General features: G+C 40.7%; 1 protein-coding gene across 1 annotated transcript; it reads left to right on the top strand.

Annotated features, from left to right (window-relative positions):
* Positions 1-3,368: 3,368 nt before the first annotated feature.
* LOC126983505 (aminoacyl tRNA synthase complex-interacting multifunctional protein 1-like) lies at positions 3,369-12,995 on the top strand. The gene is made up of 6 exons (XM_050836253.1): positions 3,369-3,684; positions 6,198-6,332; positions 7,302-7,445; positions 8,215-8,409; positions 9,770-9,940; positions 11,894-12,995. The coding sequence occupies exons 1-6, from the start codon at positions 3,604-3,606 to the stop codon at positions 12,125-12,127; spliced, it is 960 nt and encodes a 319-aa protein (XP_050692210.1). The 5' UTR covers positions 3,369-3,603; the 3' UTR covers positions 12,128-12,995.
* Positions 12,996-13,586: the final 591 nt, after the last annotated feature.

Below are 13,586 nucleotides of genomic sequence, written 5' to 3'. Positions count from 1 at the left end.
TCCGCAGTGCCTCAAACCCGCGGAATGTACGTATGCCAGAAATAGCCAACACGCATGGAAGCTAGAGGAACGGTATATCATATATATATATAACCTATGTAGGGATAAAAGTTTACCTCCTGTAGAATGTCAATGCTCTTCTGAAGGCTGAGTTTGAAGGTTGATTGAGAAAAACTGAGACTGTAGGAGAGAAAAAAAGTTGCCATGCAATCTTCGCATGCAGTACCACAAACCCGCGGAATGTAATGCCAAAAATAGCCAACACGCATTGAAAGAGTATAAACATATGGCTAATAGTTGACCTTGTACAAAATTTCAATTATAAGGATTGAAAGAGTGAGAAAAAAAGTTGCCGTCTTCAGTCAGTTAATTATAACCCACGGACTCGTGTGCCAGAAATAGCCAACACGCATGAAAAGAGGTAAAGGGCAACGCTAATAGCTGACCTCGTGCAATATTTCAATGCTCTTCTAAAGGCTGAGATTATAAGGATTGTTTGAGAAAGATTGAGATTGAAAGATTGAAAAAGAAAAGTAGCCAGTCTTCAGTCAGTTAAAAGTCTCCTGCACCTCAATTTTGTCCATCATCAACATTACCCAAGTCATTCCTTTCCATCTCAAACCAATATGCTCCAAATATTCTCGCATAACCTCCTCAGAAATAGCCCAATCAGGCGGGGAAAACCGCGACCTTAGCAACACTATCGCCGCTCGCCCCCACCCCCCGGCGAGGCGAGAATCACAACACCGCCGCTTTGTGCTGTCACTTGCTTTTTCTCCCTTTATACTCACTTCCGCGTTTACCTGTGCATTATTTCATTCATATGGATGTTTATTATGATGTTTGACGTGTACTTGTGCATGTGAAAAGAAGGGTCATGTATCTCAATGCTTCCAGTCTGGCGGAGCGGTTGGCAGCCATGACGCAAGATGACGAAACCGCGGATGCTACATTTTATATAATTCCGGGTGTAAAATATGATACTTTAAAGGAAACATGAAGATAACTGAGGGTGATAATCATAATATATGGTGTAAATAGACTACCTAATGACTGTATTTGCCCACATTAAGGTCGATGGGGCTCATAGGTGTATAGTTTTATTTCCGGAAGCGAAGTAGTGCAGATGTCGCTATGCACGGCGCCCAGTTTGCGCTTTGTAAACTACAGATACCTATGACAGTCACATTCTTCTTCTTTTGACCTGCATCACTTTGCATCGCTTCGTTGGTCCTCCTTTTAAGGGAAGACAGACACGAGTAGAGGAAAAAACGTAAGATAAAAACAACGCACGTAAATATGTCCTATAAAAAATTAAGTATGTCCTGTTTGCATTTTTGCGTTGTTTTCTTCTTCAATGTGTTCCTCCCACACAGTTGACTAATAAAAAGCTCGTCGTGACATGTGGTAATGCGTTTTATTATGCAGGTTACACATGGAGTAAGAACATGTCAGATAACTTATATATCTGCTATATAGGTCTAGTTCCTGATTGTTGCACCATGTGGGGACAAGTTGTGAGTCATGATCGACTTGTTCCTACAGGCTAAGCTGGTGCTATTTCTTCTTCTCCTGTATTCTCAGTCTCACAAAAGCTATTTCCAAAGACCACAAAGTAGACTATATATAGTCGTGTTCTCATGAGTGTTTTTCACGTTAATGTTTTTTTTTGTTTTTTTTGAGAATATGGAACTTGTTGCTGGACTTCCTCACTTTCAATATCAATTCTCAATCTCAGCCTTTAGAGGAGCACTGGGATCCTACACGAGGTCAACTTTGAATCAAATATAAATATATATATCTATATATATATATATATATATATATATATATATATATATATATTTTTTTTTTTTTTTTTTTTTTTTTTACGTTGTTGCCTGTTGCGCCGGTAGGCATCTTCCCGGTGGGGCCTGATGGTCGTCCCAAGGCTTCTTCCAGGCGGGGCCTGACTGATGGTCGGCCCAGCCCGTTCTGGCGCAGGCGAGTGTTTATAGTGGCGCCGCTCTCTCTCTCTCTCTCTCTCTCGCTCTCTCTCTCTCTATATATATATATATATATATATATATATATATATATATATACCCTTCCTATTTTCCTGCGTGTTGGCTATTTTGGTATACATTGGTTAAACTACGTCGCTCATGAAGGGAGAAGTGGAAAAAGAATTGTGTTTTGGAAAGACTTGGAAGAAGAACGAATTAAGATGATTAAAACTGAGGTGGAGACTATACATATATATATATATATATATATATATATATATATATATATATATATATATATATATATATATATATATATATATATATATATATATATATATATATTAAACTAGCTACTGAAGGGAGGAGCTATAAAAAAAAAAAAGAATATGGTGTTTGAGATTCTACGGGAAATATAAATAGTAGAGGTCGTGATCAAGTTTACGAGGGAATGAAAATTAATGATTCGGAATAATTAATTTAAAGAGGTTGACCAAAACAACTCGGAACAAAAGCAGAAAGGAGGAGCTGGAAGAGAAGAAGAAACCGGGTGCTGGATTGATTGATAGGTTGATTATTGATAGTTTATTATTGCAGGTAGGCAATACAACAAAGGAGAAGGGAGGAACCTGCCATCCCAACCCCCAGGCAATACATAGTGAGGTTCTGCGGAAAAATATTTAAAGGTCGTGGGTTTGCAAGGGAATGGAATAATTTTGATGATGATGGACAAGACTGAGGTGAAGGAGACTAGCTATATTACTGCATGAAGGGATCGAGGAGGTGGGAAAGAATATGGTGTTTGAAGTTCTTCGGGAAAATTTGGAGCAAATAGGGAGAATTATACACTTATTGCTAAGTTTAAACCACGGGACTGCCTTGATCTGCCCCAAACAATTTGTTGGCTCCTGAACCATGATGTCCTCCCTGCTATCCTCAAAGAACACCCTCAGTTTGCACCAAGGTGGTGATGCAGTGTGTGGCAGCCTGAAATACTACCGTGCTATACAAGGCTGTGATTTCTGCAGTATTCTACTTTAAGGACTAGTATTTACTCTATCTCTGTATTCATTCCCATCTAGTGCTTGGGCAATGTTCTCCGTCCCCACATTTTATTTTCTTATTGTCCGGCAGTTACCGCCCCCCTCCCTTGTGCATTCCTTCCTACCATTATATCTTTTTAGTTTCATGGTGCTACCTACACATGTACTAATAGTTGTATAATCACACACTGTCCTGCCTGGGGGTTGTTGTTTACCTGCAACTATCAATCAATCACTCAAAAAATAAAGTCACCCCGTACTAAAAGCCACAGGTCCATCATCGTTTGTTGTTCACCGGGGCAACAAACCTTTCTAAATCAGCCAAACACATACCGACCTCAATTAACCATGGCAACATCACAACATGAAAGCAAATAAAGCCTGGAATACTATATAAAAGCAAGATTAACAAGGGAAATATGTAATCAAAAGAGAGTAAACAGATCAAATACATGTAAATCTGAGCTTTCACTTCCTTGGCAGCGTGGTGTTCGGCGGTCTGTCCCTTCCGCTCATCTTGTCCTCGCCTCGCCCTGGCCGCCACCGCCCTTCTGCTGAGGCTTCTCGTGCCCACAATGGCTTCCAAGGAACTCCTGACGCGGCTGGAGCAGAAGGCCGTGCAGGCAGAGCAGATGATTGCCCTCCTCACTCGCCAGGTAAATGTGCACCGCCTGTTTCCTCTTCCTATTTTTCTTCTCTCTCTCTTCTGTTGCTTCTTCCTCTGCTTCTTTTTTCCTTCTTATGGTAAAGATTCGTTTTAATGACGTTACTAATTTCGAAATACTGACTGCTTATTTCTGGACAAAATATAATGCTGTTTATCATGGAGATAGCATTTTTCTCCGGAAATTATTAAAAGATTGACTTTTCAATGCCTTTTTGTGGAACCGCCGCCGCCGCCGCCACAAAATAGCTCGCAGAGAGGTTCAACTTGGAGGACCCGTGGGAAATTGGGGTTTTTGGACGGGGGAGCTTATTTAAACTACTTTAACTGAACTTTACAACCTGACAGCTGACGGGAGGGCTTCACCCCCCTCGACTCCCCTTCTAACCAGGGGGGGCTGCACCCCCTGGAATCCCCCCACATATGCGACTTATTTCTGTCAGAAGGTATTTCTCGCAACACCGGCTGAACTGCTGCCGCGGCCGCCGCCAGAGGAGGCTATGCTTATGTGAATATTATGCCCTATTTTCAACAATAAAAAAATAGTCCTTGAATTGGATTTTGAAAGCGTTTCCATGATTGTTGAGCGTTTGTTGAAAAGATATATGAAGAGCTAGTGATGTTTCATAAGGTACGTATGTAATGAAATACTGGCACGTTGCTAAAACGAATCTTAACCCTTCTTTTACTTTCTTTTTTTTCTCTGGTACCTCCTCTTTTCCTCTGCTTCTTTTCTTCTTTCTTTTTTTCTGTTTTTCTTTTCTCCTTTCATCCTCTTCTAACCAACAAAAGTGCAGAGGTCATCCTCAGACTCTGTTTAGTGTTAGTTAGGCCACACCTAGATTATGCTGTCCAGTTTTGGTGCCCACACTATAGAATGGACATCAACTTGCTAGAATCAGTTCAGAGGAGGATGACCAAAATGATTCAGGGACTGAGGAACCTCCCATATCAGGATAGGCTGAAACATATCAACTTACATTCACTAGAAAGACAAAGAGTGCGGGGAGATCTGATAGAAGTATTCAAATGGGTCAAGAGTTACAACAAAGGCGATATAAGTAAAGTACTGAGAATTAGCCAGCAGGATAGAAGATGCAGTAATGGATTTAAATTAAAGAAGTATAGATCTAGGAGGGAAATAGGCAAGCATTGGTTTAGTAATAGGGTGGTGGGGGAATGGAATAAACTCAGCAATCAACATAGTGAGTGCAGGGATGAGCTAGTTTTAAGAGTAGACTGGATAGCTACATGGACGAGGGTGATTGGTGGTAGTGGGGGGAATCTGGAGCTGCCCTGTGTAGGCCATTAGGCCTCTTGCAGTCTCCCTATGTTCTTATGTTCTATTTCTTTTTTCTTTTCCTTTTCTTCCTCTGGCATTCCTTCTTCTTTCCTATTCCTTTCTTCAAACTCTTTTACTTTTACTTTCTCTTCATTTTCTTCCTCTTCTCCTTTTTTCTTCTGCTACTTCCTCTTAATCATCCTTTTTTTAATCTTTTTCTTTCTTTTCCATTTTTGCTTCTTCCTTTCTACCTACTTCTTCCTGTACTATTGCTTTACTCAAATGTATTCCCAAAACAGTAATATTTTCCCTTTGCCGTGTATCAATTTTCACTATCAAATAAAAGCTTCTGATTATTCTGCTTTCATCTACGTTGTGCAGCTGTAGTATTAGACGTGGACGCGGAGATCTAGCCTTTGTGACGGCTGTTCCTGATGTTTGTTTGGTGTGCCTGTGACATGTTTTCTTTTATGTTTTGTTCTCCTTTTTCTTCTTCTTCGTGTACTTCTTAATTTTCTTCCTTTCTTCTTCATCTTCTCTTTCTTTTCATCCTCTTCTACTTCTCTTCTTCCTCTTCCTCTTGTATTTCTTAATTTTCTTCCTTTCTTCTTTTTCATTACTTCTTTTTCTTTTTTTTATCCTCTTCTACTTCTCTTTTTCTTCCTCTTGTATTTCTTCAATTTCTTCCTTTTTTCTTCATCTACATCTTTAACTTTTTTTCCCTTTCATCCTCTTCTACTTTTTTTCTTCCTTTTCATCTTTTTCCTCTCCTTCCTATTCATCCTTTCCATCTTCTTCCTTTCCATCTTTTTCCTTTTCTTCCTTTTCATCTTCTTCCTCTTCCTTTTCATCTTATTCCTTCTCTTCTTCCTTTTCATTTTCCTCCTCTTCTTCCTTTTCATCATCTCCCTCTTCTTCCTTTTCATCTTCTTCCTCTTCTTCCTTTTCATCTTTTTCATCTTCTTCCTTTCCATCTTCTCCCTCTTCTTCCTTTTCCTCTTCTTCCTCTTCTTCCTTTTCATCTTTTTCCTCTTCTTCCTTCTCTTCTTCTTCCTCTTCTCTTGGCAATCACCTGTGCTCACTCAAAACCACTCATACTATCCACACTTTGAATGTAGAAGCGACAAATGTGGCTTATCGACTTTGACTTGACTATTTGACTATTGACTTTCTGCATTAGCCGCCCCATACAAACTAGTGACGGTGTGCCTTCCCCCTCTCAGATCGGTCAGCTCCAGGCAGCGGCTGTGGACTCGCAGAAGGAGCAGCTACGTCGGGAGAATCAGGAGCTGCGACAGGAGGTGGACCGCCTCAAGAACACACTGGTCACCCTGGAGAAGGCTAATGGAGTGACCCAGGTGAGCGTGTGTATGTGTGTGTGTGTGTGTGTGCGCATTTTATTTTTTATTTTTCATTTTTTTTACAGTAAGGAAGACAGCTCAAGGGCACAAAACAAAAAAGCAACAAAAAAGTCTGCCAGGTGCTGCTTCCTTGTCTTCTTTTCCCTTCTTCCTCTTCATTATTATCTTCTTCCTCTTGACTAATCTTTTTCTTCTTCCTTTTCTTTTTCATCCTCTTCTACTTTTTTTCCTCCTCTTCCTTTCCTCCTGCTTCTCTCTCTTCTTTTTCTTCCACTCTCTGTTTTTTCTTGTTTTTCTTCTAGCTCTTCTTTTCCTCTTCTTTTTCTTTCACTTCTTCTTCTACTACTTCTTCCCCAGGGTGTGTGTGTGTGTGTGTGTGTGTGTGTGTGTGTGTGTAAGGAATGACAACAGATTAAGAAAAAAGTGGAGAAAAAAACTAAATAAGGGAAAGATATATAAGAAAGAGGAAAATAAAGCAATAGGAAAAGGAAGATTTGAAAGGGGTCAGGTGTGTGTGTGTGTGTGTGTGTGTGTGTGTGTATATTTACCTAGTTGTAGTTTTATAGGGCCTGATGTCTCAAGCATCTTCCCTTCCTCAGTTTTTTACTATGTCCTCTTGTGTTCCTGCTGGTAATTTCTTCTTTTGGTAGTAACTCCTCATTGTCTACTTCTTCCATTATGCTCAATAATTTGTAGATTTGTATTAGGTCTCCCCTTTCTCTTCTTTGTTCTGGTGTTTTAGTGTAGTGTGTGTGTGTGTGTGTGTGTGTGTGTGTGTGTGTAATTCACCATAAGACTGTTTATAGTTTATTTTTTCCATTATTGTCCTTTTCTGTCTTCCTTTACTGTAAAAAAGAGAAGAAGAAGAATGAAGTTACTTATTTCTCCAAAGCAAAAAATTCCTCTGAAAGAATTCACTAACATTTAAATTGACACAAAAAAATATCAGAATCCCTTTATTTTCAGTACTATGACTTCAACAAATCCACACCAGCGGGCATCACCACCACCACCACCACCACCGGCACCTCCGAGCCATCACCAGCACCACCACAGGCAGCACCAGCACCATTACAGGCAGCACCAGCACAACAGGAGAAAGCCGACAAGGTATTGGGTCTTTCTTTTTCTTCTTCTTTTTTTTACGTCGAAGCCTATAGCGCCGGTAGGCTTTCTCAAGGGGCCTGGTGGTCATCCCGAGCCTGTCTTTGAGTAGGCAAATGTTTATAGTGGCGCCATCTATTCTCTGATAACTGTTTCATGATGTGTCTTAGAATAGAAAAGCAGCGACTATGTATATGATTGCTTGGGAACTTGTATACATAGTTTGCATAATTTTCATTTCTTAAAACTATATGATTGTGTAGAAACTTATAAAGGTATTTCACATGATTACCATTTATAAAAAAAACTATGAAAAAAGTATGTAGTTATAATATATGGTGATTTTTTTGAGAATGAGCTTGCTACATGAAGGCTTGGGAACTAGTTAATATATTTTGAATTAACCACTCATTAAAAATACTAAAAAATGTAAATACTGTAAATGCTATGAGTAAATGAAGACAGCATAGCAGGAACAACAACCCTATATGAAAAATGGAAAACCTAATTGCAACTAAAATATAAGTGATTTTTAATAAAGGGTGATTATGGGAAATGATGGGAGGAAATGGAGATGACAGAGCAGGAACAGTGACTCTATATGAAAAGACAGGAATAGCTGGAAAAAAAAGATGAATGATGAAAAAGATAAAAGTTAGGAAAAGCAGAAGTAAAGATTAAAATTAGATGTAGTACTTAGAGCAAACATTTCTCCTTCTTTCTTTTTTTTCCCCTTGAGCTTCTTCCATTACACTAAAAAAACAAATTATTACAGGAAAAGGTGAACAAGAAGGCTGAGAAGAAGGAGAAGAAGAAGGCGGAGGGAGGAGAGAAGAAGGGAGGCGGAGGAGGAGGAGGAAAGAAGACGGAGGAGGAGTTACCAGTGGACGTGTCGCGCCTGGATTTCAGAGTTGGAAGAATCGTGACAGCGGAGAAACACCCAGATGCTGACGCTCTCTATGTGGAACAGGTGTGTGGGAGCGAGAGACATAGGTTTACATAGATATTGAGTGACCTACATTTACATAGATATTCAGAGATAACAGATTTACATAGATATTCAGACCACACAGCCCCTATGGTCCCGACTAGGTGGTGTGTCCTGAAATCTAAGAGAAAGTTTAATAAATGGACATCAGCTGTATTTATGCCTTAGTGAATGTTAAGATGGAGGAGGAAAAAAAAGAGAGAGAGAGAGAGAGAGAGAGAGAGAGAGAGAGAGAGAGAGAGAATGGTAAAGAAAGGAAGATTATTGATAAGGAAATGGATAGATAGATATATAAATCGATGAAAATAAAACAATACATCTTAGATAACAGAGAGAGAGAGAGAGAGAGAGAGAGAGAGAGAGAGAGAGAGATGGCATACTTCATTCACACCTTTCCTTCCCTCTCATAATGATATTGGAGATAGAGGGACCTGAAGAAATGCATCTATAATCCAACACATATATGAAGTCAGTTTGGGCGTGGATTCAACCTCTTCACAGCACTGCCGCACCACCCCTAATACACCCCTCTCTCCCTCACATGTCATCTACGTAATATTCAAAATTGTGCATCAGATGTTCCGTATACATTAAATAAGTCTTGGCAGCACTATGGCCAGGGAACTCCCTGATCAGGTCCAGCCCAAACTGACTCCATAGCCGAGACATAATACAGTTGGCCCAGTCTTTTTCCCACTATTTGTTCCTTACTGGGCCACTTTTCAACAGCCTTTTCTCGCTCCTCAGGTTGACGTTGGCGAGGGGAGGAAGAGAATTTCACTACGTCTTTCCTAGACTATCTGTTAACTCCACCAAATTTTATATAATTTGTTTCTTATTGGGCCACTTCTCAACAGCTTTCTCTTTCTCTCCTTAGGTTCATGTTGGCAAGGGGAAGAATTTAACTTTACTTCATCTTCTTTCCAAGACTATCTGTTAACTTCTCTAATTTGTTCCTCGTTGGGTTACATTTCAATACCCTTCTCCCTTCCTCCCTTCCCAGGTGGATGTCAATCGTGGCATCGGGTCTGGTTCACTTCATCTTCTTTCCTAGATTCTCTGTTAACCCTTTATATCCGTGACGCAGATGTCGGCGTCACAGTATGGAAAGGGTCAAGAGGAAATGGAATAGGATTAATCCTCTTCTAAACCTCTAAATCCTCCTCTAAATTCCTCTTAGTCCTCTTCCATTTCCTCGGAAGAGGATTAAGAGGTTGAGAAGAGGACTAACCCTTTCCATACGGTGACGCCGTCGGCGTTGCCGGAGTGAAGGGGTTAACTTTTCTAATTTGCTCCTCGTTGGGTTACCTTTCAATACCCTTCTCTCTTCCTCTCTTCCCAGGTTGATATCGGTGAAGGGAAGAACAGAACCGTGGTGTCGGGTCTGGTTCGCTTCGTCCCGGTGGAGCAGATGCAGAACCGGATGGCCGTGATGCTGTGTAACCTCAAGCCTGCCAAGATGCGCGGTGTCACCTCCGAGGCCATGGTCATGTGCGCCTCCACCCCCGACAAGGTGAGTGGACCATTGCGAAAATATAATAAATAAATACATAAATAATAAAAAACAGCTGTACTTTATGAATGATGGAGTAGAGAATCAATAAGTATTAAGAAAGAGGGTGGACCATTGTGAAAGAATAATAAATGAATAAATAAATAAATAACAAAAAACAGCTGTACTTTGTGGATGATGGAGTAGAGAATCAATCAGTATTAAGAAAGAGGGTGGATCATTGTGAAAGAATAATAAATAAATAAATAACAAAAAAACAGCTGTACTTTGTGGATGATGGAGTAGAGATTCAATCAGTATCAAGAGAGAGTGAAGGCCGCTAACTCTGGATTACACGTGTTTTTAATTCTAACCATTTTCATAATTTATTACTGCATGTTCTGGCGAAGGGTTTACTCTCTTGCCTGGCTGCTCTAAGGCCGGTATTCTCAGATGGTTTTGGCTCACAACAACTATACCCAACTTCACTGTACCCGCCACCTCCCTCGCTTCACCACTTACTTCACAAAATAACTAGCCATATCATTTCATTTCACCATTCCACCTAGGAGGAAAAGTGAGGAAAACTGAGAGGAAAAGGAAGGGAAAGAGGAAAATAAGGAAAACTAAAAGGAAAACAGGAAAACAGAGAGGAAAAAGGGAAAATTGAGGAATACTGTGGAAAGCTGAGAGGAATACTGTGGAAAGCTGAGAGGAATACAGGAAAACTGAGGAATAGTGGAAGGAAAACTGAGAGGAAAATACAGTTACCTTGTGGAGTGGTAGAAGTGAAGCGACAGACTTTAACCCTTTCAATACGGTGACGCCTACGTAGGCGTCATGAAGCCCCAGTAGCATATACGATGACGCCTACGTAGGCGTCATATTTCTATTCTGTTTCTTCTTCTATTGAGTTGTCCCGTACTTTGTGTTGGTTACTAAGTAAAGACGCCGTATGCTGTCCTTGAAATCCTATTGCTCCTCCCACCATCCTTGTTCCCACCAATCACAAAAAATGAGCTACAGTATGCACCGCCTTCTTCCCGCCTTGTGTCTAAAATTAGGAAGTCTCATCGGCTCTCTCTCTCTCTCTCTCTCTCTCTCAGACATTGAGGCGCCGACACCATCATGTCTCGCCCACCTCTCTCTCTCTCTCTCTCTCTCCCAGACACCAAGGTGCCAACACCACCACTCCTTGCCTATCTCTCTCTCTCTCTCTCTCTCTCTCTCTCACACACACACACACACACACACACACACACACACATACATTGTCTGTGATGACAAAGGAGTATCTGGCAGCTCTCTGACTGATGATAACAGAGTTTTATTTGCTGATAATTTCTCGACATTCTTCCTCCTCTACACAATCATCTGCTTTCTCTATTTCTTTCCCCCTTGCCCCTTTCTCCCCTTTCTTTATTTCACTTTTTTATTTTATTTCGCGTTGACACAATTTATATTATGCATAGCAGGTATATGTTGACTCGTCGTGTATGCTGCTTTGCAAATACGGGATACATGTAATGAGGGCTTTCAGCAGCATAATATACGGAGGCGACAAGCAGATACATGCCGGCTCAGGTTTCCCACGCGCGGCCGAGCACGCCGTATATCAGCCAGGCGGGCTTTTTGAACATCCGGCGCGAAGGGGTTAAAGTGGTTTGGTCACATAGAGCGAATGGGGGAGATTAAGATGACCAGGAGGGTGCATGTGAGTGAGATAGAGGGAGGGAATGTTAGAGGACGACCTCCAGTGAAGTGGAGAGATAGGGTGCAGGAGTACGTTAGGGAGAGTCGTGAAAGATCCTTGAGAAACTTTGAGCAGGCAAGGAAGGAGTGTATGAATAGAGAAAGATGGAAACTCTTCTGCTGTGGCCATCCAAACTTGCCACTTTACATTATATATATTCCACCTCCTTCACCTTACTTCACCATCCCAACACTAACTCAGCACTCTCCTTCCTCCCACAGGTTGAAATCCTCTCCCCTCCCGCGGGCAGCCAGCCGGGCGACCTAGTGGAATTTGAGGGCTACACACGCTGCCCCGACACAGTGCTCAACCCCAAGAAAAAAATATTCGAGGCCTGCGCACCGGACCTCAAGACAGATGGCAGCAAGGTGGCGGTGTACAAGGGTGTGCCGTTCACAGTGCCGGGCAAGGGCGTGGTGGTGGCCGAGACCCTGGCCAATGTTCAGGTTAAATAGTGAAGGGCGAGCTATGGTGTTTGTGCCATTCCAACAGGTTCACATATCTGGGGAGTGCTAATGGTACCTCTTGTTGTATGACAGTCCGTTCTGGCGACACTGTGCAGACTCTATTATGTCTTTTGCTCACTTTGGATAAATAACGTATTCAATTTTTTCATTCATTAAGGTATTAAAAATTGATTTATTACCCACTTCATGCTGTGACAATATATAAGTCAGTGGCAAAAGAACAACGCTGGTGCCATCTGGTGAGCATTGTCTGGACGGACTCGCTGGAACGGACGATAGTTGGAACAGTGTACAAATTATTCAAGACCTTAATCCCTCCACCACCACCGCCACCGCCACCGCTACCACCAGTCACGCCGCCGCAGTTTCTTGGTTTTCCATACTTGGTTGCAATATTTTTTGATCACCTTCATAAACAAACTCTTTTTTTCCTACTTATCAGAAAATTGAAAAAAATGGTCATGTTTGTAATTTTCATGTTATCAGCAGTAAAGTTAAGGTGAGTTTTGGAACATTCACACTGCAAGTAATTTTTTCTACTAATCGGAAAATTGAGAAAAAAATGTCATTCTTAATTTCCATCTTATTGGCAGAAAAGTTGAGTAGAGTTTCAGGACATTGATGCACTGGATTTAGAATGACAAAGGCAGCTATACCAAAAGGTGTGGCATTATTGACCTGAAAAAAAAAAAAAAAAAAAAAAAAAAATGACAATTGTTTACGAGGGTGATGATTTCCAGAGTCCAAATTTGAGTTCCACGTTTTGTTTTGCATGACTTCTATAGAGCATGTTTGGCATTTATACCTTTCTAAGGGTAACTGTTGGTGACCTAAGAATAAAGTTTGCTGGGTTGTATTGCTTGTCTGTGCTTCCTGAGAGCCTGGGAGGAAACGTCCGAAATATGGGGAGAAAAAAGTCATAAGAAAATAAAAGGAATATGAGGAAAACTGGAAGGAAAACAAAAGAAAATGAGGTAAAGAGAAAAACTAGGAGGAAAAATGAAGGAAAATGAGGGAAACTCGGAGGAAAATAAAAAAGGAAAACTAAGCAAACTTTGGGGATAAAAGTGAGAGGAAAATTGATGAGGAAAATTTGGACACTGGAAAACTGGGAAGAAAAGAGGAAAACAAGAAAATTGATGAAAACTGAGAAGAAAAAACTAAGGAAAATGAGGAAAACTGGGAAGAAAACAAAGGAAAATTGAGAAAATAAGGAAAACTAGGAAAACAAAAATGAGGAAAACAAGGGAAAATTAGGACAACTGAAAATGAAAACTAAGGAAGATGAGGAAAACAAAGGAAGATAAGGAAAACAAAGTAAAAAGAGAAAAACAAAGGAAAATGAGGAAAACAAAGGAAAATAGGAAAATGAGGGAAACAAAGGAAAACTGCAAGGAAAATGAAAACAGGAAAATAGGAAAATGAGGAAAACTGAAAAGTAGAAGTG

Source organism: Eriocheir sinensis, chromosome 54 (genome assembly GCF_024679095.1).
Source record: "Eriocheir sinensis breed Jianghai 21 chromosome 54, ASM2467909v1, whole genome shotgun sequence".
Classification (NCBI taxonomy): Eukaryota; Metazoa; Arthropoda; class Malacostraca; order Decapoda; family Varunidae; genus Eriocheir; species Eriocheir sinensis.
The sequence above is the reverse complement of the archived record's forward strand: the minus strand, read 5'-3'. Positions and strand labels throughout refer to the sequence as shown.

Bases quoted from the DNA above. Each gene is read 5' to 3' on its own strand.
- LOC126983505 (XM_050836253.1), top strand. From the start codon at position 3,604: ATGGCTTCCAAGGAACTCCTGACGCGGCTGGAGCAGAAGGCCGTGCAG. The intron at 3,685-6,197 runs GTAAATGTGCAC...TCCCCCTCTCAG, and splicing joins TTGCCCTCCTCACTCGCCAG to ATCGGTCAGCTCCAGGCAGC. The intron at 6,333-7,301 runs GTGAGCGTGTGT...CTTTATTTTCAG, and splicing joins AGGCTAATGGAGTGACCCAG to TACTATGACTTCAACAAATC.